The 27,000-nt window shown below is 37.2% G+C and overlaps 1 protein-coding gene across 4 annotated transcripts in view; it reads left to right on the forward strand.

Moving 5' to 3' along the window:
- LCLAT1 (lysocardiolipin acyltransferase 1) overlaps window positions 1–27,000 on the forward strand; it is a 182,447-nt gene that overhangs the window by 103,540 nt on the left and 51,907 nt on the right. For 3 of the 4 annotated variants that reach the window (XM_082642804.1, XM_082642802.1, XM_082642801.1), the window contains 3 exons: window positions 2,097–2,243; window positions 7,883–7,999; window positions 23,078–23,140. In XM_082642804.1, the coding sequence (XP_082498930.1) occupies window positions 2,097–2,243; window positions 7,883–7,999; window positions 23,078–23,140 (327 nt within the window). The remainder of the gene's footprint in view (window positions 1–2,096; window positions 2,244–7,882; window positions 8,000–23,077; window positions 23,141–27,000) is intronic. The other variant, XM_082642803.1, reaches the window with a different exon arrangement.

Raw genomic sequence — 27,000 nt, forward strand, 5'->3', positions numbered from 1 at the left:
TTTTTTGAAACAAGTTCCTTAAGGAGGACTAACAGAAGGACATAGGATATAAGAAACAAGGGTAAGAAGAGAAGCCAACAAACTTAACCCGAGTCAAGTCTAAATAATTAAAATCGCTCTGTGAGCATAAGGAATAGTAGTAATAATAATAGCAATTTGGAGGAACTATTGGATGATTTCTACAAATCTTGGAAGAGGGACAAGAGGAAAGCGTAACTTTTTGTTTGGGGGAAGATTATTAACTCAAAGTTGATAGAATTATTTAAGTTTAAATGTTTGTAAGAATAGAAAGGTGAAAAAATTTTAAGCATGACCTTTAAAATAATAAAATAGAGTTTATAATTTCCAAAACACTAGCGTAGGGCTGGGCAATTGTGAATAGGAACATTTCTGGGTACATTTTTATGTTCCTTGACGCAATATCCTTGGTATTACTGTAACTTCTTAATCATAATAATGACAATAACTATTACATATTGAATACTTTGTGCTAAATAATCTTAATTTGTTTCTTACAACAACTCCTATCAGGTAAATACTGTTGCAGCATTATGCTTATTTTTACATTTGGGGTCAATGAGGGACAAAGGCTTAAAGCTGAATAGCTGGTTTGTGGTGGAACTATGATTCTAACCCAGGCAATCTCATTCCAGAGTTATACCGCCTACAGACTGCACTGTGGATGTAGGTGTTGTCAGGTAAAAGAGGAGACATGTAAGAGGGGGCAAGTGTGGGATCAATTCCAGTACAGGTGGATATGACTGACAATACAGTGGGTGAGCAGCAACTGGACACATTATCAGCAAGGATTATTTGGGAATATGCTTATTTATATTTGTAGAATACAGTATTCTAGTTTGGACTTAATTCAAACCAAATAAAGTCCTACAGATTTTAAAATCATGATTTAATGATAATTTTATACATTCTTAGGGTACTACTGTATTTACTAAATGATAATAACTATTATTTTAGTTGTGTTTTTAAGAAGCTACCACTCATCCCCTCTAGCTGAACTAGTAAAGTATATTGTAAAGATACACATGACAATAAGGGAGATGGACTCTTGTGGGATATCCAAGAGGTGAACCAAAGACTGGCCAACCATTGTGGAAGACTATCTTTTGTTCTTGATCACAGTCAGCTTTATGTGCCTCAACAGCAGTTGTTGTTTAGGTCTTCACTATAGTGTGCTACCTTTATTTTGCCTCAGGTGTTACTGTCTCTATTATCTGCTTTTTTTGTCCATCCATTTGTCTTATATACCAACTTGTTTTCTCCATGGTCCCAGGTAAAATTCCTGAGAGAGAACATTTGGCCAAGACAGTTACTGTGTATGGGCCAAGGGTTTCATGCTTCATGGACTACTGAATAGACTATTGATTGTCCGCCTTAAGTCAGATATTTACCACAGTAGTTCTAGTCATTTCTGGCCAGGGAGGGATGCCAGCTGGGAAAAACCTGGCTCGTCTAGAGCTGCCTCTTCAGTAGCAAGGTTGAATTCTCCTTAGCGAAAGGGAATGTGATCACAGCGTATGCTCTAATTAATGTGTTTAGTAGTCATTGCATATTTTCTTTTTAAAATAACTCTAAAGAAGAGATTACATTGAAAACAGCAATTGGATTTAGAGATTGAGTAGTACAGAAAGGGAAATATTAAAGACAGCGCTTGTATACATGGCTTGAGAACCATCCCTTGCTTACTGCTTTGTAAGCCTGATAACACATAGTCATATATCTCTTGTGGGTAACTTGGTTAAAATATCTGTTTAAGTTAGGATTGTTAACTTCGGATGAGTTACTGATAGATATTAAGGAAGTTTTTCTCCTTGGTATTTTAATAGTTAGGTTTTGCTTGAAAAGAGGTTTTTGAGAATTTTGCAAATTCCAGAATTTAGCAGACTCCTTTAAGAATATTCTCTGGTATATCTGTTATTTAATCCAAGATCAGTGCTGAATTTAAGGTATATCATGAGATGCTTATTACAGAAGTAAATAATTTATAGTAAAACTCCAAAACTCTGAAATATTATATTCAAAAATATGTAGATATTGGCATTAAAATTATACATAAATACTTGTTAAATTGATTCTAGGTTGGGCCATGCAGGCTGCTGCCTATATCTTCATTCATAGGAAATGGAAGGATGATAAGAGCCATTTTGAAGACATGATTGATTATTTTTGTGATATCCATGAACCACTTCAACTCCTCATATTCCCAGAAGGGACTGATCTCACAGGTAAGGTACCCTTGGTTTGGATCACAGAATTTTAAAACACGAAGGAACTCCAAAATTAGCTATCTAGTCTAAACTTCTCAGTCCTCAGATGAAACAACTGAATACCAACAAGATTAATGGCCCATTAATCTGAGTGACCCCTGGGGTCACTCAGTTAGTCAGCAGCACGTCAGAACCCAGAACTCCTGGTTTCCAGCCCATAGAGTTTATGATGGGCAACTCCAAGAGGTATTATTTATACTTGCCGTCTTAGAGCTTTATATTTTAAGTCTCGGTATATACTTTAAATATCAGCCTTTTTCTTTATATAGTTTGTATATAACCGCAAAAAACCCCAAGTAGCCAAAACAATCTTGAGAAAGAAGAACAAAGCCTAGTTTTAAAATATCTATTCTCTGTCCTCTTCCAAGATGTGTATTTATCCATTAGACCCTTTTTTTTTTTCAACTTCTTTCTTATAAGAAAAGGATCTGGGCTTCCCTGGTGGTACAGTGGTTAAGAATCCGCCTGCCAATGCAGGGGACACGGGTTCGAGCCCTAGTCCGGAAAGATCCCACATGCTGCGGAGCAACTAAGCCCGTGCGCCACAACTACTGAGCCTGCGCTCTAGAGCCCACGAGCCACAACTACTGAGCCCATGTGCCACAACTACTGAAGCCTGCACGTCTAGAGCCCGTGCTCCACAATGAGAAGTCACTGCAATGAGAAGCCCATGCACCACAGTGAAGAGTAGCCCCCGCTCACCACAACTAGAGAAAGACTGTGCGCAGCAACAAAGACCCAACACAGCCAAAACCAAATCAATTAATTAAATTTTTTTTTAAAAAGGAAAGGCCTTGTCCTTTTCCTAAAGAAAATTCAGCCATTGTTGAGTTGTAGAGGGGACACAGGAGAATATATCTAGGACTTTTCTATCTTCCTAGATATCAAATTACACAGGCCAAGAATGCCAGTGGATCTCAAGGAATTCTTTTTTTTTTTTTTTTTTTTTTTTTTTTGTGGTACGCGAGCCTCTCACCGTTGTGGCCTCTCCCGTTGCGGAGCACAGGCTCTGGACACACAGGCCCAGCGGCCATGGCTCACGGGCCCAGCCGCTCCGTGGCATGTGGGATATTCCTGGACCGGGGCACGAACCCGTGTCCCCTGCATCGGCAGGCGGACACTCAACCACTGTGCCACGAGGGAAGTCCTCAAGGAATTCTTTAAAAGATTAAAAACAAAATGCAGTCTTTCATTCTTACTAAATCAGTGGGCTTCACATCTTTTTTGAACCACAGGTCATTTCTGCAGGTGAAGCCTTCTATTGCAGTCTAGGATTTAAGACGGAGAGAAGAACTGCTCTGGTTGATGAATATTAGTGGGGGAGGGAGTAAGCTACAACAGGAAGTAGTTTTATAGAATCCTTCAACTCAAAAAAGCAAAATTCAAAAGCTTTAGTACCCTGGTTACTTTAAGAAAAATACAGCAGAATTTGGGAAGGACCCAGTGTATAAAGGTCTGCTGTACAAGGGAAGACAGACTGAAGAGGGTTAGAACTGAAATCTAAAACTCACAAATAGTACGGAGAGATCCCTGTGAACTTGTCTTCTAAATCCTCAATACTAGATCGAGGCAACTAAGAGCTACCAAGAAGGGCAACCCTTAGAACCTGAGAGGAGAACAAGTAAATGAACAATCTAATTCACTCTGTGGACATAGTAATTTATGGAACCCAATACCCCAAAAAAGAGTACAAGATGGAAAATACAAATTATACAACTACTTAAGTAAGTGAATGGGTAACTAAACTGTAATATGTTAATAGGGAAATAAAAGTATTTTGGGAAACATTTACCATTAATACCAAGGAAGAGATCTTTGACTAATGTATGACAGATTGGAACTGAGCTAAATGAAGCATGGCACTTTTTATATACTAGTATTATGTACTAAATTATACTTACGTATAATATGTTTGATTTTTATAGTTAAAATTCTAATAGTAGTTGGGTCACAGAAGGTAATACTGAGCATAATATTGGCTGCATATTGTTTAAGCTTGAAAATATATTGTAAGTTGTAAGTTGATTGATTCCCAGAACTGAACTATCATTAGGAAATTTCAATGGACAGACAGCCATATTTACATTTTTTAATCCTTAGAACGTATAATACTTAAATTTGAGTATTGAAATATCATCTGTATTAGAGTATAGAAAGTCATTTACTGAAATGATAGATTTTGTGAATGCCAAAATGTACACTAAAGAGTGGCAACTGTGGAAGTTATTTAGTAATTAAAAGCTAATGGGATAAAAGCTCATGGGTTGCTGTTACTTTTGTACATCAGTATTAAAATGTTCATACATTAGACCTTCAGAGTTTATAAAGTAGATATTTAAAACTTTTCAGTCTGTATTTTCAAGTGTCTTTTTTAGGTGATGAACTTGACATCTAGTTGAATATTTTCAGGGTCCAGAGTACTCATTATTACATGATGTAGTTGAATATTTTTAAAGTTAAAACAGTATTTGCATTCTAAGGCCAACTTGCAAAAGCCAGACTATTTGTGAGATAGAGGAAATAAATAGACTGATCTTGAAGTTAAAAAAAATTTTTTTTTAAACAGTATTTTACAAATAGTTTTGAGTTGGGATATGATTTTTTTTTTTAAGTAGGCTAGCAAAATACCTTTGGTTTGAAAACATACCTGTTAACTCAAAGGTGTTCTTAGCTACCACAGTTAACTTTAAAGTTGGGTTTTTAAGCCCAAAGAGAATGTTTTATAATCCTCTTTAAGTTGTAAATCCAACTTGTTTGCACATTTTCAAATTAGTACGTTTAAATGTAACTTTATATTCTATTTTCATATATTATTGTTGTTTATAACTTTTTTTTTTGCTTATGCAAGTAATATATGTTATTTTGGGGAAATTTATAAACATAGAAGGGAGCACAAATATTACTCTAATCCCACTGCCCATAAAGAAGCACTATTCTAATTTTGCTCCATTGTTTTTGGGTCATTTGGTCACACATGCACGTGCACGCACACACACGTATACACACACACATCCATAGGCATATATATGTGCACACATACACGTAATTTTAAAATTGGAAAACCAGAACTATACTTTTCTTTGTACTTAATATTGTATTCTCTCACATCATTAGTCAAGGTTGTCCAGAAAAACAGAACCGTGTGTGTGTGTGTGTGTGTGTGTGTGCATACGTGTGTGTGTAGAGAGAGGGAGAGAAAAAGAACGAGTGGGGAGGTGGCAAATTTATTTTAAGGAATTGGCTTACATGATTCTGGAGGGTGGCAAGTCAGAAATATACCGGGTATATCAACAGGCTGTGACTCCAGGGAAGAGTTGCAGTTTGAGTCCAAAGGCAGTCTGCTGGCAGAATTCTTTTTTGCTTGAGGAGATTAGTCTTTTTCTCTTAAGACCTTCAACTCATTGGATGAGGCCCACCCACATTATGCAGGATAGTCTGCTTTACTCAAAGTCTATTGATTTAAATATTAATCTCATCAAAAACCACCTTCACAGAAACATCTAGAATAATGTTTGACCAATATCTGGGTACTTTGGCCTAGTCAATTTGACACATAAAATTAACCATCACAGTTGGTATGTTATGATTTTCTGTTTTAAGAAAGGGAAGCTTTTCTAGGTTTTAACAATTATATAATATTACATGCAATTAAACACCCTTGTATGTAAAACTTATTCATTTAATAGATATATGAGTGCCTGGAGCTTTATATAGAAAAAAGTCTCTTCATGAGACTTTTCATGAAGCTTACTTTCTAATGAAGAAAAACAGATTAAAAACTAATAATAAAAATATGTCTGGTATTCATAAATGCTGTACAGAAAAGCAAGATAAGGAGGAGAGAGAGAGAGGGAGAGAGAGTAATAAAAGATGGGGACATAGGGTGCTGTTTTATATAAGGTAGTTTGAGGAGGCCCCTTAAGTTCTTATTTAAGGAGAGACTAAATGAACAAAGCAGAAAATCATGCAGATGTCTGGGTAGAAGGCATTCTGGGTAGAGGGAAGAACCATTGCACAGACTCTGAGGTGGGAATATGCCTGGCTGGTTTGAGAACATCCGAGTAGCCAGTAGTCTCACTGGAGTGGTAGGCGTGCTGGCATTGGAGTGTTACAGGGAGCAGGCTAACAAGATAGGAGGTTGTGGTGAGAAAGTGGGGTGCTAGTCTGTCAGTCCTAATAATCACAGTCTGGGGGTGGGTACATAAAGTGGGGATGGAGGGGAAAATCTGCATCTCTGATCTGTGATTATTTCTTACTTCCCACATTGTGCCTGTGCCCTTTAGAACTACTTCCACCTGTATTCACATTCTACAACAGCGTTCAGTTTTGTCTTCAGATCCCCCAAGTCTGTGACCAACTGGAAGAGCAAACTGAAGAGTAGTTAACTACTCTTCTTTGTGGTGTCTCTGGGATTCCCCATCCCATGTAAGGTCCTGCCAGTTGTCTATAAAATACTGTTCTGTAGTCCCATACCCAGAATATTCCCCTCAAATGAATGTGAGAGGAGCTTATTACTTTTCTTGTTTAGAGCTTTTACTTTTGACTTGCTGGAGATCTGTTTAATTTTTTGACTCAATTTATAGGAGTGTTCTTTGAATATTTTAGTGTCGTGGAATCCATCTGTAGTTTTTTGAGATTTTGAGGATTCTGTGGTCTTAAATTTACTCCTCGGAAAGTAGTATTTTTACATATAGGTTTTTTCCTGGTGACTTGGAATGGTCTATAAATTTCAGGATGCCACCGAGGATTGCAGGTTCTAACGTCTGCTGTCATCAGAAGGTATTTCATGATCTCCCCCAGCAGCTAAGGCCATATTTCTGAACACTTTACTTTTTCCAAATATAATTGCTGAATAATGGGTTTGGTTCTTCTTGGAACTTATAAAGTTACCTCATGGAATGGAAAAAGAAGTTTTTGCCAACAATTGGAACATATACTTGACTCAGTAACTATATTCAGCCAAACCATGTTCAGATGTTTGTACATGGTGTGCTAATCATGTGCCCATTCTGTCGTGGAGTGGTGTTGGTCAGTAATATTAGTGTGCTCTGTGCCTGAGCAAGGCAGATATTTCACTTTGCACTGAAGCCCTAAATTGTTGGGTTAAAAAAATGTTGATCTGATATATTTGGCAAATTGTTAGTTATTTCTTCTGGATGTCTAGATCCTTATGTTTTATTACTATTTTAGTTTTACTTTATTTCATCTTTATATTTTAGTATTTCAATTTTTATTATGTAACGACTATTTTATGAAAATTTTAGTTATTAGTATTTTATTTGTATTTCAGTTTTCATTGTATATTGACTATTTTATGAAATCTCTTAAAGAATTTTAAGGATTTGAATATGAATTTATAAACTGTTAAAAAAACATCTATTAATACCTTATTATAAAATTTCCGAAATTCCAATAAGTAGGTAACTCTGGGATCTTTGTTAGGGATTTACTAAAGTACTTCTATCTTATCATTTGATTCAGTATATTAATTACAGAAACATTAACTGCCATTTTTATCAAAGAAATTCTTCACCATTTCCTTACCTCACTTATCTTCCTTTATTTTATGACTTCTAATGGCCTATTGTTTTATTTAGAAAATAGCACGGCTCGAAGTAATGAATTTGCTGAAAAGAATGGACTTCAGAAATATGAATATGTCTTACATCCAAGAACTACAGGCTTTACTTTTGTAGTAGACCGTCTAAGAGAAGGTAAGCACCCATCTCAAAGTGTACTTTTTTATATAAGTGGCAGAAATTGCTAAACTTCACATATAACTCTGTCGAATTTACAAAGCACTTTTTCATACTTTATCTCAAGAAATGAGATACTGTATTTTTATGCTAACTTGACTCCATGCACTAAAATGTTTTATTATGTATTCTTTAGAAATATAAAAGAGTCTTTGTCAAAAACAAAACATTTTTTCTCCTTTTTTGGAATAGACAGAAAATAATACATACAGTTAGACTATCATTCCATTTTTAAATGCTTCTCAAAGCAGCAAAACTGTCTTGAAAGTATCTTATCACTTATAATATAGTTATTTATAGCCTAGAAAATATTTTTACATTCATTATTCCACTCACTGCAACGAATGATCCCGGTTGGTAGGAAGGCAAGTACTGCTACCTCTGTTTTGCTGTTAAATAGAAGTGGCATCCAGGGTCGTTCGTAAATTTTCATAGATCACGGATGGAACCTCGTTCTTCTGCTTCCTACTTTGTGGCTTACACTACCCCCTCCCCACCCCCACGTCCTCTAGAGCCGTGTCTGTTGAAGGGCATCTAGAGCCAAGGTGATTGCATTGACTATGTCACACCCATTTAAATGTTTACATTTTGATATTTTTATGAAAAAAAAACCCAGTTGGACATTTTGTTATAGCTGCATATGTAAATATTCATACACACATGTATATACAAATGGATAACAGACATATGGATATATACGAAAAAGGAACTATTCAGAAACATGCTGAAGTGTTATTAATTTTACAAGAACAAGTCAAAGCCCAGAGTCACCTAGCAGAAGAAAAATCCTGTTTGCATGTTTCTGCTCTCCACTCTGATTTCTAGCAAGCCATATTAATATAAAGGTGACATCTGTGACAAATTATCACCTTCATTTGATAATTGTTATGTTGTCATAAAACTGCTTGTGCCTAACATGAAAGGCCTTGAAACATTATATAAGAAAAGGTATAAAGTTCTTACTTCTTACCCTAATTGGCATCACTATTGTTCCCTTAGGGTTTAATGTACTTTAAGATGTAAAGTATAACCTCATTTAGGGAACCCTGCCAAAATGAAGCATCTTTACAACTAAGTACTCATGATATAAAAGAAATGCATGGTCAATCCAAAATCACATTCCTATTAGTTCACATAGTAAACTAAAAATATTGTCCTGTTAGTTTGGCTTGCTTTTGGAATTCGGTGGTTATAACTAATATGAAATGGAAACATGGGCTTTATGGTCATATTGTGTATGAATAGTGAGTGTCCATCTACCCATAGAAGCTCATGGAGAACACAGTTCTTTATGCCTATGGAATAGGACAGGGGGGTACCAAGACATTAAAACAGGGATGCTGCTGCTTTTTTTTGTTTTGTTTTTCTTCCCCAAAACATGGTACCACTTACTGTGGCATTCAATTTAGACTTTCCCTTCTCATTCAACAATATGTTTTTTATTTTCTAACAATCTGATATTTTATAGTATTTAATGATTACTTTAAAAGTATTTCTGACATCATGGAACATGCTGTTGGAACACATCTTTTGCTAATAAAAATCTTTTTAATTGCAGGCAGGATAGTTGAGGGATTATTTTATAGTGGATGAGGATATAACTACAGAGCTCTCTGTTCTGAAATCTGGAAAATATTTTAGTAGCAAACTGATTTATAACTTTGGGGAACATGTATTACTTAGTTGTCACTCACAGTACTAGTCAACAACCACAGTATGTCATTTTTCCTGCCAGAAGTGGCAACTGATTCTTCCCCCTTCTCTGTATCAGTAAAGAAAGAAACACAGATGACTCCATTTGCTTCAGCTAAAAAAAGTTAGATGACTCCATTTACTTCAGTTAGAAAAGTAGAATTGGTCCTATACACTATGATAATAATAGAAACAAGAAATATGACAATAATTATAATAGTAACAGCAGCTGACGTTTACTGAGCATTTCCAGGCATTATGCTAAGTGTTCTGTATGTGTAAGGTCAGTTAACCCTCACAACAACTGTCCTGGTAGTTACCAGTATTTAACTTGTAGAGCAAAACTGAAGCAGAAATTGAAGAATCAGCTCAAAGTTATTGGAACATGGTTTGTCTGACTGAATAGCCTGTGTTCTTTCTACTGTAATATGATGCCTCGTATATTTATAGTGTGATTTTAGTTAAAGCACCTTTGTAATAATAGTGAGCTGGATGGTTTTCTTCAAGGAAAATATTTTAAAAGAAAGAAGAGGCTAAATGGTCAGATCATGGAGGGATGGGAGTCACAAGGGAAGTGGTTATGATGCTGCCTGAGATGACAGGGAGAGCAGGCACAGTCATCTAGTCAGAGTATCATTTTAGGAAAGAAATCTAAGGCTCAGAAAGGGCCCAGCACAACTTCCTGATCTTTTCTGGGATCTGCTTTTGTTTATCAATTAAGTGAAAAAGAAGCTTGCTCTTAAAACAAATGGCCATTATAAATAAATATTCCAATGGAAGCCTGGAGACCACATATTAAAACCAATTACCAAAGAAATATATGAGGACAAGATGGCAGAGTAGGACTTGAGCTCACCTCCTCTCACTAAAACACCAAAATCATAACTAACTGCTGAACAACCATCAACAAAAAAGACTCGGACCTACCAAAAAAGATATTCTACACCCAAAGACAAAGAATAAGCCACAACAAGATGGTAGGAGGGGTGCTTTCATGATATAATGAAATCCCATACCCACCAGGTGGGTGACCCACAAGCTGGAAACTTATTATATCACAGAGGTTCTCCCACAGGAGTGAGAGTTGGGAGCCCTATGTCAGGCTCCCCAGCCTGGGGTATGGCATCAGGAGGAGGAGCCCCCGGAGCACTTGGCTTTGAAGGCCAGTGGGGCTTGAGTGCAGGAGCTCCACAGGACTGGAGGAAACAGAGACTCCACTCCTTGAGGGCACACACAAGGTTTCACGTGCACAGGGACCAGGGCAAAGTGGTGACTCCATAAGAACCTGGGCCAGACTTACCTGTGGGTCTTCAAGGGTCTCCTGGGGAGACGGGGGGTTGGCTGTGGCTCACTGTGGGCAAGGACACTGATGGTGGATGCCCCAGAGAATACTCATCAGCATGAGTTCTCCTGGAGGTTGCCATTTTGGCACTGAGACCTGGCCCCACCCAACAGCCTGCAAGCTCCAGTGATTGGATGCCACAGGCCAAACAACCAACGGGTTGAGCCACACCTATCAGGAGACAGGCTGCCTAAAGTTGTCCTGAGCCAACAGCCACCTGTAAACATACCCCTTGACACAGCCCTGCCCTCCAGAGGGGCAAGACCCAGCTCTACACACCAGGAAAGTGTGCACAAGCCCCTGGACTAACCTCACTCACCAGGGGCAGAAACCAGAACCAAGAAGAATTACAGTCCTGCAGCCTGAGGAATGGAGACCACAAACACAGAAAAGTTAGACAGAATGAGGCAGCAGAGAAATATGTTCCAGACGAAGGACTAAGATAAAACCCTAGAAGAACAACCAAGTGAAGTGGAGATAGGCAATCTACCTGACAAAGAATTCAGTGTAATGATAGTAAAGAGGATCTGAGATCTCAGAAAAAAGAATGGAGGAACAGCACACAGAGGATACAAAAATGTTTAATAAAGAGCTAGAAGCTTTAAAGAACAAACAGAGATGAACAATATAATAACTGAAATGAAAAATACACTAGACAGAATCAATAGCAGAATAAATGAGGCAGAAAAATGAATAAGTGAGCTGGAGGACAGATTGGTGGAAAACACTGCTGTGGAACAGAATAAAGAAAAAAGAATGAAAAGAAATGGGACAGTCTCAGAGACCTCTGGGACAATATTAAACACATCAACATTCACATTATAGGGGTCCCAGAAGGAGAAGAGAGAGAGAAAGGGCCTGAGGAAATATTTGAAGAGATAATAGCTGAAAACTTCCCTAACATGGGAAAGGAAACAGTCACCCAAGTCTAGGAAGCGCAGAGAGCCCATACAGGATAAACCCAAGGAGGAACATGCTAAGACTCATAGTAATCAAACTGACAAAAATTAAAGACAAAGAAAAAAATATTAAAAGCAACAAGAGACAAGCAATAAATAACATACAAGGGAACTGCCATGAGGTTATCAACTGATTTTTTAGCAGAAACTCTGCAGGCCAGAAGGGAGTGGTATGATATACAATATTTTAAGTGATGAAAGGGAAGAACCTACAACCAAGAATACGCTACTCAGCAAGGCTGTCATTCAGATTTGACAGGGAAATCAAAAGCTTTACAGACAAGCAAAAGCTAAGAGAATTCAGCACCACCAGACCACCTTTGCATCAAATGCTAAAGGAACCTCTCTACCTCTCTGGCTGGAAAAGAAAAGGCCACAACTACAAACAAAATTATAAATGAGAAAGCTCACCGGTAAAGGCAAACATACAGTAAAGGTAGGAAATCATCCACACACAAATATGCTATCAAAACCAGAAACTGTGAGAAGAGGAGAGTATAAGTGCAGGATGTTGGAAATGCATTTGAAATTAAGAGGCCAGTAGCTTAAAATAATTGTGTGTGTATGTGTGTGTATATATTTATATGTATACACATATGTGTGTGTATGTATATACATATGTGTGTATATATATATATATATAGAGAGAGAGAGAGAGACTGCTATATCAAAACCTCATGGGAGCCGCAAAACAAAAATCTATAATAGATACACACACAAAAAAGAAAAAGCACCCAAAGACAACACTAAAGATAGTCATCAAATCACAAAAGAAGAAAACAAAAGAGGAAGGGAAGAAAAACCACCACCACCCCCAAAAAAAACAAATCCAGAACAATTAAGATGGCATTAAGAACATACATATCAATAATTACCTTAAATGTAAATGGATTAAATCCTCTAACCAAAAGACATAGTCTGGCTGAATGGATACAAAAACAAGACCCATATATATATGCTGTCCACAAGAGACCCACTTTAGATCTAGGGACACATACAGATTGAAAGTGAGGGGATGGAAAAAGATATTCCATGCAAATGGAAATCAAATGAAAGCTGGAGTAGCAATACTCACGTCAGATAAAATAGACTTTAAAATAAAGACTGCTACACGAGACAAGGAAGGACACTACATAATGAACAAGGGATCAATCGATAAGAAGATATAACAATTATAAGTATATATGCTCCCAACATAGGAGTACCTCAGTATGTAAGGCAAATACTAACAGTCATAAAAGGAGAAATCAACAGTAACACAATAATAGTGGGGGACTTTAACACCCCACTTACATCAAGGGACAGATCAGACAGAAAATCAGTAAGAAAATGGGCCTTAAATGATACATTAGACCAGATGGACTTAATTGATACAAATTAACTTATTTACAAAACAGAAGAAGACTCACAGACTTCAAAAGCCAACTTATGGTTACCAAAGGGGAAAGGTGGGGTAGGGGAGGGATAAATTAGGAGGTTGGGATTAACACATACACACTACTATATATAAAATAGATAATTAACAAGGACCTACTATATAGCACAGGGAACTCTACTGAATAGTGTGTAACAACCTATATGGGGAAAGAACCTGAAAAAGAATGGATATATGTATCCATTGGATATGTATATCCAAAGAATGGATATATGTATAACTGAATCACTTTGCTCTACACTTGAAGCTAACACGACATTGTAAATCAACTAAACTCTAATATAAAATAAAAATTAAATTAAAAAAAACCCAATTATCATTAGGTAACATCTTTACTGCTCACTCATGCGTGTAACTGAATTCACTATTTCTGATATTAAATGCACAAGTTCAGGCAGATGAGAAATTCAAGACATCAAGAAGTTAAGGATAAGAAGTCCTAACAGGAAGCACTGAATAAGAGAAAATGCAAAACAAAGAAAGTAGTTTCTGAGAGTCTCTTTAGAATATATTTCACCGAGATTAAGAACATTTAGAAAACACACACTTAACCTGAAATATAACACCCATTATATAACATTATACAGATGTGTTGTTCTTGTAATAATAATGGTAAAAAGTTTTCCCTGAGTACCTTGATTTCCATCATTTTTGTACTTGCTCTTATACTTTTACTAGATCATAACCTTCTTAAGGATATGGATTGTCCTGCCTATAATAGAGACTAAATCAGTATTAGTTGAGTTTAATATTTTCTTTTGTCTGAAAAGATAAGCACAGTGTCCTTACCATCTTCCCAGAGCGATGTATACTACACTGATCAGTATCTGTCATGGAAGATTTACTTCATATGTACCTCTAATCACGGGACATTTCAGTATGTGATTATATAACCTTTTTCAGTACTAAGATTAACCCAAACCCAAAAGGAAGTTGCTAACTTAGAGAAAAGAAGGTTTTACATGAGAAAGTGTTTTGGTTTTGATTTTTAGTTATACAGCTTTAAGAAATATATCACACAATTAAAAAAATTTAACTTAATGCACCAAAATTTAGTTATAGTCATTATCATCTCTGCTGCTGTATTATTTTTAACAGTAGTAGCTTTATTCTTCTTTGATTTTAAACAAGTAATGATTTGGTCCAACCATTATTTGGTTCCGTTACATGCTTTGTAAGCCAGTTACTGAATTGTAACCATGCAATAATTACCTTCACCATTAGACGGCACACGTGTGCACATTTGAGATAACCTGAAATTAGGTTAAAGTACTTGGGAGTGAGGGGTCAAACACTCCATGGAATATGACCTTGCCTTCAAGAAGTTTATCATCTCCCTGAATAGATAAGAATAGTACTCATGGAAATATCTAAAAAATAATATGACAGTATAATTACGTGCCAAGTTTTGTGGTACACAGTGTAAAATATTATGCTTAATTACATTACACAATCACAGATGTGTTCAGTAAAGAGAGATCACGTAGTGTTGAAATACTCAGGTAAGGCTTCTTCAAGAAGCTGAATTTCCCTTGGACCTTAGAGACTATATGTAATTTGGATAGGCAGGAAAAATAAGGACGGCTGAGAACAGGAAAAGAAGAGTACAAGAAAGGGCACAGTGTTTGGTCAGCCAGGCAAAACCAGTCTGACTGAGCTGAAGACCTGGCTGTAAAGTAACAGACAATATTTAAGAAGGTTTTGTGACACCATTATTGTTGAAGAACTTAATTCCTACCCCCCAAGAGTCATGTTTTTATTTTTTCCATTTCTAGATCAAGTCACTCAAGCAAACAGCTCACTTGGGACAGATCTTGCCATTGTGTTCAGTGAAGAAAGTCATGACAGCCTTAATGAAAAATGATAGAAGCCCTATATTCTGTCCATAAAAACAACCATCTAACATTTATCAAGTACCTGCCTTGTGCCAGGCACTGCACTGTTCACATGTTGCTGCCCATGCAGTAGAATTACCCAGGGAGCTTTTAAAAACGTAGATACTCGGGTCCAGGCTCAGACCTGCTGAATCAAAGTCTGGTGGTGGCTCCTGGGCTCATAGCTACCCCACTAGCTACTTTCTTACAGATCACTTAGTTCTCATAACTGTGCTAGGTGGTGGTTTGCCCTGTGCTACACCCGAGGAGACTGGCTCAGTTAACAGCTTGTCCAGGGTCACACAGCTGTTGAGTGGAGGTACCATGATCTAAACTCAGGTCTCTTTGATGCCAAAGCCCATGTTCTTCCTGCTGTGTAAGAAGTTAGCAGTTTTTCTATTCCAGATGCTACAAAAATGCCATCTTTGTAGGGGTTTTTTCTCTCTTACCTAGATCTCTCCCTGGTATCCTTGGCTGTACTGTGTGTTTTGTTTAAATGGAAAAATAAATCAAGATTTCCTTTTTGTAAGCATCTTTTTTTCCCCTGGTTCCTATATTTACCAGTTCTTCCTTTATTTCTCTAATCCTTAAAACAAAACTCAAACTATCTGTCCTTTCAAATTGTGGTTCTATCTTTTCTTTATTTTTGCCAACAACTCTCAAACTAGCCTGATGACTTGATTTTCTCAATATTAGCTCTCTTCCTATAAAAACAAAAAATGTGTTTCTTTATTTAAAAACAAAAGTTGGAAAATTAATTACAAAGAAGAAAATGGCACCCATAGTCTTGTCAGGCACTTCTCAAATATCCAGTGCCTTTTGAGTCTTGTGTTTTTCCATGTTTTATTTTTAAAATTGGGTCAAATTCTATTTTGTTTTGTAAAATTTTTCCCCCAACTTACTATAATGTGCATTTTTCACCATCCTTACATAATTTTTTATGATGCGTTAATGTATGCATGGTGCTTCATCAGATAGAGGTGCCACTATTTATTTAATTAGGCCTCTATTATTAAAAATTAAAATGGTTTCCAGTTTTCCGCTCTTACAAATAATGCCAAAGTATGTGTAAATCTATAATTATTTCCATAGGATATATTTCCACATCTAATCACTGAGTCCAGGGTATGTTTTTTAAAGTTTTTAAAAAATGTTAGTCTTATGCCCTGCCCCATTTCATTTGGTCACCAAATTCTATGATATTGCCTTGGAAGCATCTCTTAGAGAAACTTCCTGTATTTCCACAATGGCCCCATTCGATGGGATCTCATTACTTCTCCTTTTCACGCTTCCTTGCTTTCTCACTGGAGTGCCTCTTGTTTCTTTTTTGCTAATCCATATTGCACACAGCTAACAGTCAGTCTTCATAAAGTACCACTCTAATGTAATTGTTTGTATGTTTATTTGTTCAGAAAATGCTTCTTGGGCACATGTTATTTGACTTGCTGAGATATTGCCAGTACCAAGACACACCCAATTCTCTTGAGTATCATCAAGTTTAGGAAATATTAAAATGCATTATCATAAGAGATAATGAATAGAAAATAACTTAAGCACATAAAGAAAGGCTAGTCTTTTTTTTACTTAAAGTGACACCGAAGAGGTGGCACATGAGCTGAGAATTAAAGAATAATTAGGCATTTTCCAGGGAGAAAAGACATTTAAATATGTGCATTACTTCCATATTCCTTGGTGAAGACTTTATAATATGGTTCCAATCTAATTTTTAAATTTTACGACTAATGCAGTATGAGCCAACCTATTTGAATTAATGGACTATTCCTGACTGTGCCTTATGCTTTCTGAATTTTGCCTCTGGTTATATCTGTCCAGGCTAAAACCTGCAAGGCTTTGCTCTTTTCTTTAATCTCCAAATGCTGTTTTTCCTTTAATGATCTTCTTCTAAGAGTCCATTCTCATTTCCCCCAGCTGGCAGACATCTGGACTAAATATCTTTTTCTTCTCTAATAGGACTTAGCACAGATCTTATATTAATAGCCATTTTAATATATTTTACCTCTTACCTTCCTAAAAGGACAGCAACAGCCACGTCACCTAAACCATTAAGAACAAAGATTTTATTTCTAAATCTAATGAATACCTTTCCATTCTTACTTATTTTCCTCTTAGCAACATTTGGCACTGTTGATTCTTCTTGAAATATGCTCTCCCTTTGGCTTGTCATTTTTTTCTCCTACTTCTCTGGCCACTTCTCAAGACTTTTTTGCAGGTTCTTCAGTCCTCTCTCTGTTTCTCATAAGACTCTCCCAGGCTCCTTTGTTCTCTCACTCCACACATTCTCCCTGGGACATGTCATTCAGGTTGGTGGCTCAAATGATCATCCATGTGCTCATGACTCCGACTTCTAAACCCTTGGTCCAAAAGCCCTTTCTTACTTCAGAGCCATATATGTGATTTTTGCCACTTGGAGGTTCTGCAGGCACTTCGATATGTTCAGAATTGAATTTGTCATTCCCCCTAACTTGCTTTTCCTCGTATATTCCTCACACCACAGAGTCATTACCATCCTTTCAATCAAGCCTTCTTCTAAATGAACGTGACAGCACACTAAATTAGGCACTCGGGCCCTGGGGTCGAAAGGCCTGGGTTAGAACCCTGGCCTCACTAGCGCTAGGAGTGTGGCTGGTTAGACTCCTTTCCTCATTAAACCTCGTTTTCATCTTCTATAAAATAGGAGTAATAATAGTGCTTACTTTCTATGATTCTATAGGACTCTTCTGAGGATTCAGTACAGTCAGGCACAGAAAGCACTTAGCACAGGGCCTGGAAAATAGCAAGCACTCAGTAAATGTTACAGTGCAAATCTGATTGTGTCAGCACCCAGCAAACCCTTCTGGGTTCACAATGCTCCAAGGTTAAATCTACTTCTTTAACATGATTTGCCAGGCCCTCTGTGACCTGCTCCTTGCTTACCTCTCTGGCCTATCTGCCATCTCCTTAGTTACACCATTTGTCCCAGACATACTGAACTGCTTTCCTTCCCCAGAGTGTACTGTACTCTGAGCCTTCCCCACTATAGCAGAACTTCTCCTACTCAGCCTGGAGGTCACAGCTTAGATAATAGTTCATTTGGGAAGCCTTCCCAGCTATCTTAGACTTCTGTGTTCCCTGTGTGAATGCTTTTCCTACTATATTTGCCCTATATAAATTTTTTCCTATGGTATTATCACTTGTTTAATTATCCATTTTGTCCATAACTCTCAGTTTCCTGACCATAAGCATCAAGTCAGGTCCACTGACAGTTTTTACCCTAGCCTTCAGCAGAGACCTGGCATATAAAAGATGCTCTTTTAATTTTTTGAACCAATCAGCTGCTTGGTTGCTGTAATTTTATACCCTGCTATGTTCCGATAAAGATTTAAAGTGGCAAACATAAATTTGTATGTTACGATAACAGCAGCACCACGACATAAGAAAAAAAAATTAAGGTAAAGGGACAATAAAGGGATGAATTTAATAGACAAGTTATATGTTACAAGGTTATTGTATACATAAGACATGTTATAAACTCTATATTCCTATAAAATATAGGTCTATAAATTGGCCCTGAGCTTTCTGGCACCTTCTATATAAGGGAACTGAATGGTATCATTGACAAGGGCCATAAGATTAAAGCAAACCACATGCTCGGAAAAAGCATGACCATTTCTGAAGGACTTGAGAGAAAGATCTTTGGTTCCTCACAGAGGACATTGTGCACTGTCGTGCCCAGCAGCCTCACAGCATCTTTAATGTTAACTGTTCCACGTAGCCTCAGAGCGCTTGCCCACATGGGCTAATGGCAGAAGGAGAAAGAGTAGTTCAGTGAAAACAGCCTCATAAGAGCTCAAAACATTGTCTTAACTCTAAAGGTATGGAGAGACTGCATGTCCTTCAAATCATTCTCCACAAATGGTATTTTACTCACTGAGCTTTGGATGAGAATTGGTTTGTACAGATTTTGGTTACTCTTCATAAAGCATCTGTTGTGCACATATTTTGTATCACAAGTTACGTACAGGTCCAAGGGTTTTACTCGTAGGTGGAAATGGGTATAGGCTTTTCTTAGGGAAGTTGAGCCTGCTGAGATTTTACTCAGGAACTGAAGGTGACTTTACCTCTGAACTGAGGGTGGCCAGTGTGGCCTGCAGAAAACAATTGAGATTCATGTGTTTTTGTTTGCAATACTTAACAGAATGGTGCCTTGCGCATGGTCAACAGACCACTGCCCAAAGCTCAGTCCCTGTCTCTGTGGCCTTTCTCATCTTGTTACTGGCTCTAACTCCATGTCCTCTCTTTGTTCTAGCCAGGTCAAACATGCTTTTCTCATGCTATTCCTTTTCCTGAACTGTTCCCAGTCAAAGCTCAGTCCCTGTCTGTGTGGCCTTTCTCATCTTGTTACTGGCTCTAACTCCATGTCCTCTCTTTGTTCTAGCCAGGTCAAACATGCTTTTCTCATGCTATTCCTTTTCCTGAACTGTTCCCAGTCATCTGGGTAGCTCCTATTGGTCCTTCAAGACAGTTCAAACGCCTTTTACATTTCAGATAATCTCCTGACCAGGTTATTAGGGTTCTTTCTTCTTACTCTTGTCATACTCCATGCATTTGTCAATCACTTTTTTCATATTTTCTATAATCAATGATTTTTTTTTTTTTGTCCATCTCTCACTTGGACTCTGAGCTCCTTTAGGGTAGATACTGTGTTCTGTTGATTTTTATAGCTGAGGTCCTAGTGTCATGAGTATTACAGGTACTCAGTATAGATTTGTACAAATTTTTGTAGCTGCTGTTTTCAGCATCTCACACACATGCACTTGTGATTAGTAATGCCCCCTACCACCTTCACTATCCACTGTAGGATACATGTAAGGCTGATTTTTCCCCCCCAGATTTTCTATACTATTAGAAGGGACATATGGAAGCATATTATTTGCAACTTACATGAACAAGCTCTTGGCATTTGATCTTGTAAAAATCAGTATGGATTTGTGGTTCTTAAATGTTTCCCGGTTTATTAGTATTTCTACTCAACGAGTTTCAGCTTCTGAGACAGTCCTGAGAAGACAGTCATTGCAGCCTTGTGCTTCTCTGTACCACTTGACTTCAGTAGGAGAAAAATCTTGTTCTGGGGGTACGTACTATTTCTCTAACACCGGCCAGCTATAATAAATGCCGGCTAGTGTGAAAGGTAGGCCTCAGTGATGAGTGCATGTCTTATGGCACCATTAATAAAAATTCTCAAAATATATATTCTCCAATTGGTTAGATTACCATTTTCACAAATGAGTGAAAATTATATACAAGTTGTATTTTACTCATTCAAAATGCCTAAGTACTGATACTCTGTTATAATGTTTATATTATTTTCTTAAGACTAGTACACTGAAAAATGCTGATAACTGTGACACTTACAAAATATGTTTATTTTAAAATTTAGAATTGTGGAAGAAGCTTTGTAAGTAAAATTTGTGGAATTGTCTTTGAGTGATAACTTTCTGTAGGCTGTATACTGACTGTAAAGAATATTGTTACATACATTAAACTCTTCTTTCAGTTTTTCCCTCTTGAAAGCATTAGTGAGACAGCTGAACCAACAGCAGAGAATACTGGCAGCTCTGCCATCATGGTGTTATCTCACCGAGTGGCAGCTAAGCACTAAATCTTTATGTCCTTATAATGTTGTTTTGAAGCAAAATAAGAGTTTCAGTGCATATGCACAACGTATGTAACAATATTATACTTCAGCTTCCTGTTCATATGAAAATCAAAGTTTATTCTCACCGAAGCTGAGAATGTTGGCCTGAATCTAACTACTGTGGACACTTTAATCCAGAAATTCATCTGAACAGGAAATTATGCCTGCCTTTTTGTTTTATGTAGTATATAATTTCATTGTGGATGTATCATTTTTCTTTTCTGGGCTTGTCCAAAAAGCTTTAAAGCTTTGGCTTGTTTCTCCTTTTTTCTGAGCATGTGTCTCATTTCCATATTTTTAAAGGTTATGCCCTTTCTCTTTTAGCTTTATAGATTTTTTTTCTTATTCAAAAAATTTTTTTATATTTTTTCCAGTTGCTAGGACCTTTTCTCGTTTTGTATTTTTGTTTTTAAATAAATTGACGTTTGTTTTGAGAATTGCAAAGGTATTGTTAAAACAATACTGACCTTGCTGGTGTGCGTGTGTGCTTATGCGTGTGCACATGCAAACCAAGTTCATGTGCCCTCACTTTTTAAAAATAGATTCTGATCAGAAATCAGTGCCACAGGAACATGAAACTAAATATAGAAGTTATTTGCTTATTAATGTTGAAAATTATCTGAATAGCTTTCTAAATGAAAGAATATTTTTCCATTTTATTTTGCATAATTATATTTTATATAAAATAATTAGATTTACATTTACTATTATGTATTTTATAATATAGGCATCCCTGTATTTATCATTTGATTGCTAAGAGCGCCCGAATGTACTTTGTCATAGAATCTGGACTGAGCAGAGCAAGTCCTGGTGCAGTTATCCTAAGTTGGCCTTTCTATGCTACATGAAATGTAAGATGTTGAAAGTGTGTTAGTAACTTTCAAATTCACCTGCTTTCTCATAATAAAGTTATGTAGGAGAGGAAAGCACATGTGTTCTCAATAGCTTTCATTCTCTCTGCACCTAAGTACTGCATTTGACCACACGGAGCAAATTTCTGGTATTCTCCTTCTTATGAGAATACTGACTTGTCAGAGCATGCATGTACATACAACATGCCTATTTAGTGTGTTTATTTTGTGATAATTAGTAACTTAATACAAATAATTTTCATTGTGACTTAGTCATCTTTTTCATAAGGAATAGTAATTGAAAGAGTAATTAAATATAACCACTAACGTACATTTATTTCTTTTTTTTTTTTTTTTTTCTTTTTGCGGTATGCGGGCCTCTCACTGTTGTGGCCTCTCCCGTTGCGGAGCACAGGCTCCGGACGCGCAGGCCCAGCGGCCATGGCTCACGGGCCCAGCCGCTCCGCGGCATATGGGATCCTCCCAGACCAGGGCACGAACCCGTATCCCCTGCATCGGCAGGCGGACTCTCAACCACTGCGCCACCAGGGAGGCCCGTACATTTATTTCTTAATCTTTGTCTTATCAAGTGCCTTTTCCAGGCATAGTCTCATTTGAATGTAAAAAACAGGAATCTACAATGTGTTGGACTGTCTTCATTCTAATATTTTACATGAATAAAAGTTGCCATCATAAATCTTTGAACAGCAAGTGTCCTGTTTGAGCTCTTCTTGTCTTAGTTGTTCTCTGTTGCTCATGTTACATGCCTGTTTGTGGTGACTAAGATACTCCTCACAAATACTTGAGTACTGTTAGGTAAACAGCCATCTGTAATTCCTTGTTATTTATTATATAGAACGCACTTTAAAAGAATCTACAGTGTGTGGTTATTTGTAGACTTAAACAACAAGCCTTTGAGGGTGCTACACAATTTTTAGATGTTAAATATGAGAAATTTGTGTTGAGAGTTGTCTTATCTGTAGGTTAACAACTGTTTGCTTTGATAGATATTACCTCCCCAAACTCTGCATTCTTTGGCTTAATCTTGCATTGTATAAATGTTGTCTGAAAATAGTTTGGGGTTCCACATGGAAATTTTGACAAAACTTTTGAGACTGCTGTACAAAAGTTTTAAAATCCTGTATTCATAGTTTATTTATGATTTACATCTTTCCCATTTCCTCATAGATTTGAAATGGCCTTTAGCAGAAGATAAAATAAGAAAAACATGGCTCCCGGTGTCAAAGCCAGGTATTAAAGTATGTGTGTGCATAGGGATTGAGGGGAAGGCGTATTATTATCCACGCGAAGAAAAACTGCTTCAGTCAAACGTAAACCTTAGCAGTGGCCTTCTTAGAAGTCAAGGCATAAGGAGTCTTCCTAGATTTTACTCATTGTATTAAGCTCTTGGTGATTTACAATGGTGATGAGCTAGTTTATAGCAGAAAAGGAAGTATTAGTCAATGTCTTTTCTGGGCACGGTTATCACTGCTCTTGGGTAGGGGATCTGGCTGAGTTCGGTTAACTAGCACTCCTCAAAGCTGGACAACAAACTATTCCTATTTTTGCAGACTGCTGTTAGTTGTTATTATAAAAGATCTGCCACTTGGCCCTGATATGCTTCCAGTCAGGAGAGGAACTTCGCACTGTTGGTGTGAGTACATGGAAATTACTTTGAACATTGTTTTCTGGGTCAGGGGACTTACTTGCTTTCATCGAGAACAGAATTTTAACAACCACAATACGTTCATAATAGTAATCCAAACAAAGTTTCCAAATAGTTTACAAATTAATCTTTGTTAAAGAAATTATTAATAACCTTTCTGATCAGTAAAAATGTCATTAATATGTTGGTTCCAATATTAGTTTCCTTAATAATTCAAGTAGACTGTAGCTGCCTCTTATGTTACTAAATCAGTCATAATGAAGGCTTATAGTTTAATACTTTAGGGATGGATATTGATAAGAACTGAAATTAGGAAGGATTTGATGGGAAGTACTGACTTTTGTTTAGACTTGACAGATGAACAGAATTTGGGCAATGGGAAGCATGTTATAAAGTTTGTCCTGTATGCATTGTCATTAAAATTATGATGAAAGGTATTCGTATTTAGATATTCTAAAGAAAATACCTTTTTTTGGTAAATGCAAATAATCTGAATCTTAGGTAAAGCCTATTTTTATAGTTAATACTATATAATCAAGGCATGCTGGTGACAGCATGAGAATAAAAACTTGTGATGAATATCTTCCTGTGTTCACATTTGGAAAGTTAGTGTATGATCAAGTACCATGGAGACCGTATACCAGGCAGAAGAGAAGGGTGGCAGTGAACTGGCAGAGCAAGGGGAGAATTTAGGGAACCAGGGCTTGAATTAGATCCTGAGGAACAACAGGATTTGATTTGGTAAAGATACTGGGAGAGTACAGTCGGGGTTGGAGATCCAGTGTTGGAGACTGGCCTGACTGGAACGCAAAGTTCATCCTTTTAAGTGGTAAGAGCTAAAGTTAGAGAGGTAGTCTTGGTTGTTGTGAAGTCTCACTTCTAACAAAGTGAAAAATAAAAGGAGTCAGAAATGGTGGGAGTTGTGAAGGTAGTATTTAGGACTATAAATATTCTGGGACTGGTGAGTAAATTGTTCCCTTCTTAGTATTCTAAGAGAGTTGATTATCTTCCTAAGCAGTTTACTACTTGTTCTCAGATAAAATAAGATCTGTTGGCTTTCCATCACCATAGTCATCCCAAAAGTCTTTTATTTTGAGATTTCTGTATTAATTATGTTCAATTTAAAGGAAGACTCAGTAAAAGTAATTGCATCTCATGTTTTTTTTTACATCTCTTTTGATCCATGAGTGAGGTATTTGCAGAACTGTATGATGGCATATAGTAGGAAAAAAGTATGATTCATCCTAATTACAAAGCTGTTTCCTAAGAAAGAATCATTGGAGAAAAATCTTATTTATGTTTTTATAAATGGTTTTGACTTAAAAAAATCTTGCCTTTTCTGTGTATGGCTGTAAATGGCCATAATTTTATATTGCAGTTTTTTTGTGTGTGGGACCATTTACTTACTGCCTGTCACCCCTAGTGATCTACAGAATTAGCCATAAAATCTGAGCCCCATCCCCTAATACCTACCCCAAACTTTAATAGCTATGCCTTAAACCGTGTTTTTAAAGTTCAAAACCCAGATAGGGAGTCCCTTGATATGTATTGGCAAATATTGATTTCATCTAAATCAATCTTTTTCAGCAGTAGTTGGCCAGTTTGCAAGGTTCAATACTCGTGGACTTTGATGGATTCATTTTCTAAAACATTAGCAACTTATCTGAAATTCTAGGTGCCAATAGAATCTTTGGATATAAAGCCTGAGAAGAATCCTCTGGGTACAGCACCAGGATGTATTTGTTGACCTTAGAGAGAGTAGTTTCACAGGAATGGGGGTGCCAGAAACCAGATGTGAGTGGAGTGCAGATTGATGTGAGTGAGTGGAGACAGCAAGTTTGGATGCTTCCTACAGGGAGTTTGCTGATAAAGGAGAAGAGAGAGCTGGAGCAGTCAACAGAAGGGGAAGCCACATCAAGGATACTAGGGGAGTTGAGTGTTTTTAAAGGCTGAGAAAACTTAATAGAGGAAAAGCTGGAAGAGAAATGTATTAATGATGAGCAAATTTTCTGAGAAATCAGGAGGGGTTAGGAACAGAAACAGACTTAAGGGGATTCCTCATTTTCTAAGGCAGGAAGCAAGGCTGAGCTTGAATATATATTTTGGTTTGGGGAGTAAAGGGTGAGAAAGAGAGGGGTGCTCTGATGAAAGGCTCTCCTCTCAGGTCAGAGGTTAGGTGGTAATGTGATGATTATGGTAGGGAGGGGAGGGGAGAGAGGTGAATAATGAGAGTTTGGAATAGTTGCTGTGGAAAACGAGAAAAGGAAGCTGATAAAAACAATAAAAAGCATTGCTGAGCTCTCCGACCTCGTGCTACAGGCCCAATCTAACTTCCCACTGTAGCTTTAAGCTCCATCCAAAGTGGAGACTCACTTTGCCCTGCACTGACCTCACTCCTCTTCACCTTCTGCAACTGTCTTACGTCTTCTGCCTTTCTTCAAACCTACCTGTTCTCTTATGCCCAGCTCAGGTAGATCATTTCTTGACCTCTTCAGCTGGCAGTGCTATCTATCCCCCTCTGGTCTTCTACAACAGCTGAACCACTCTTAAGAATTGTGTAATTTGAAAATATATTTTATCTTCTTTCCTAGCTTGTAGGTTCCTTTGGGGCAAGAATCATGAGTTTGTCAGTGTCTCTGTTTCTCTTTCTCTCTCTGCCTAGGGCAGTGCTCCTGTGTTATTCAGTAAAAGTGAATGAATAAATTAATGAATAAAGTAAATCCACCAAATTATATAAGAGTGGCGGATGGACCTCTCTATGAACCAGTTCATTCTATTTTATACTTTAATTAGCTCCTTTGTGGGTGGGTATCTAAAGTGTTGGCCCACACAAGTTTAAGACATAGCTAAGTTAGCTAACAGATATAACTAGTCATTTACTGTATATTAATTAGGAGGATATTGTTGTGTCTTATTGTTAAAATAAAACTCAGTATTTAGATCCTAATTAATTTGTATTACAGAATTTTATTTGGTATTATTCATTTGAGGAACTAAACCAGAAGTTTCTCAGATGCTTCTAATTGCCTCTTTTGCCATATGGATATAGAAGTACAAATAGCAATCACAATTGAAATTCCATTTTTATAAACTCCAAGATCATAGGCTTCATTGTTTCACTGAAGTGCAGTAAAAAGTAGTCTTCTGCATCACCACAGCCAGAGCAGCATTCCCTACCTGATTGCCACTGGCCCTACCCAAGGCCCAGCGAGTACATACTTGAATTTTTTCCTTATTTCAGTGATACTGATCCATCCATTTATATCCAGGTTTTCCCACCTCAACCACAGCACAGTATCTCACAAGATACTGCTAAAATGTCACACTCTCACCTTGGGAAGAGTGTTCAGAACAGATAAAACCCTCAAATTCTAGGTCTGTCTGGGGACATTGTCCCCAGAGTAGGCCAGTGTATTATCAAGTGAAGTGAATATAATGCAGAGGA

The sequence above is a fragment of the Mesoplodon mirus genome (genome assembly GCF_964341445.2).
Source record: "Mesoplodon mirus genome assembly, chromosome: 14".
In the NCBI taxonomy this organism is placed as follows: Eukaryota; Metazoa; Chordata; class Mammalia; order Artiodactyla; family Ziphiidae; genus Mesoplodon; species Mesoplodon mirus.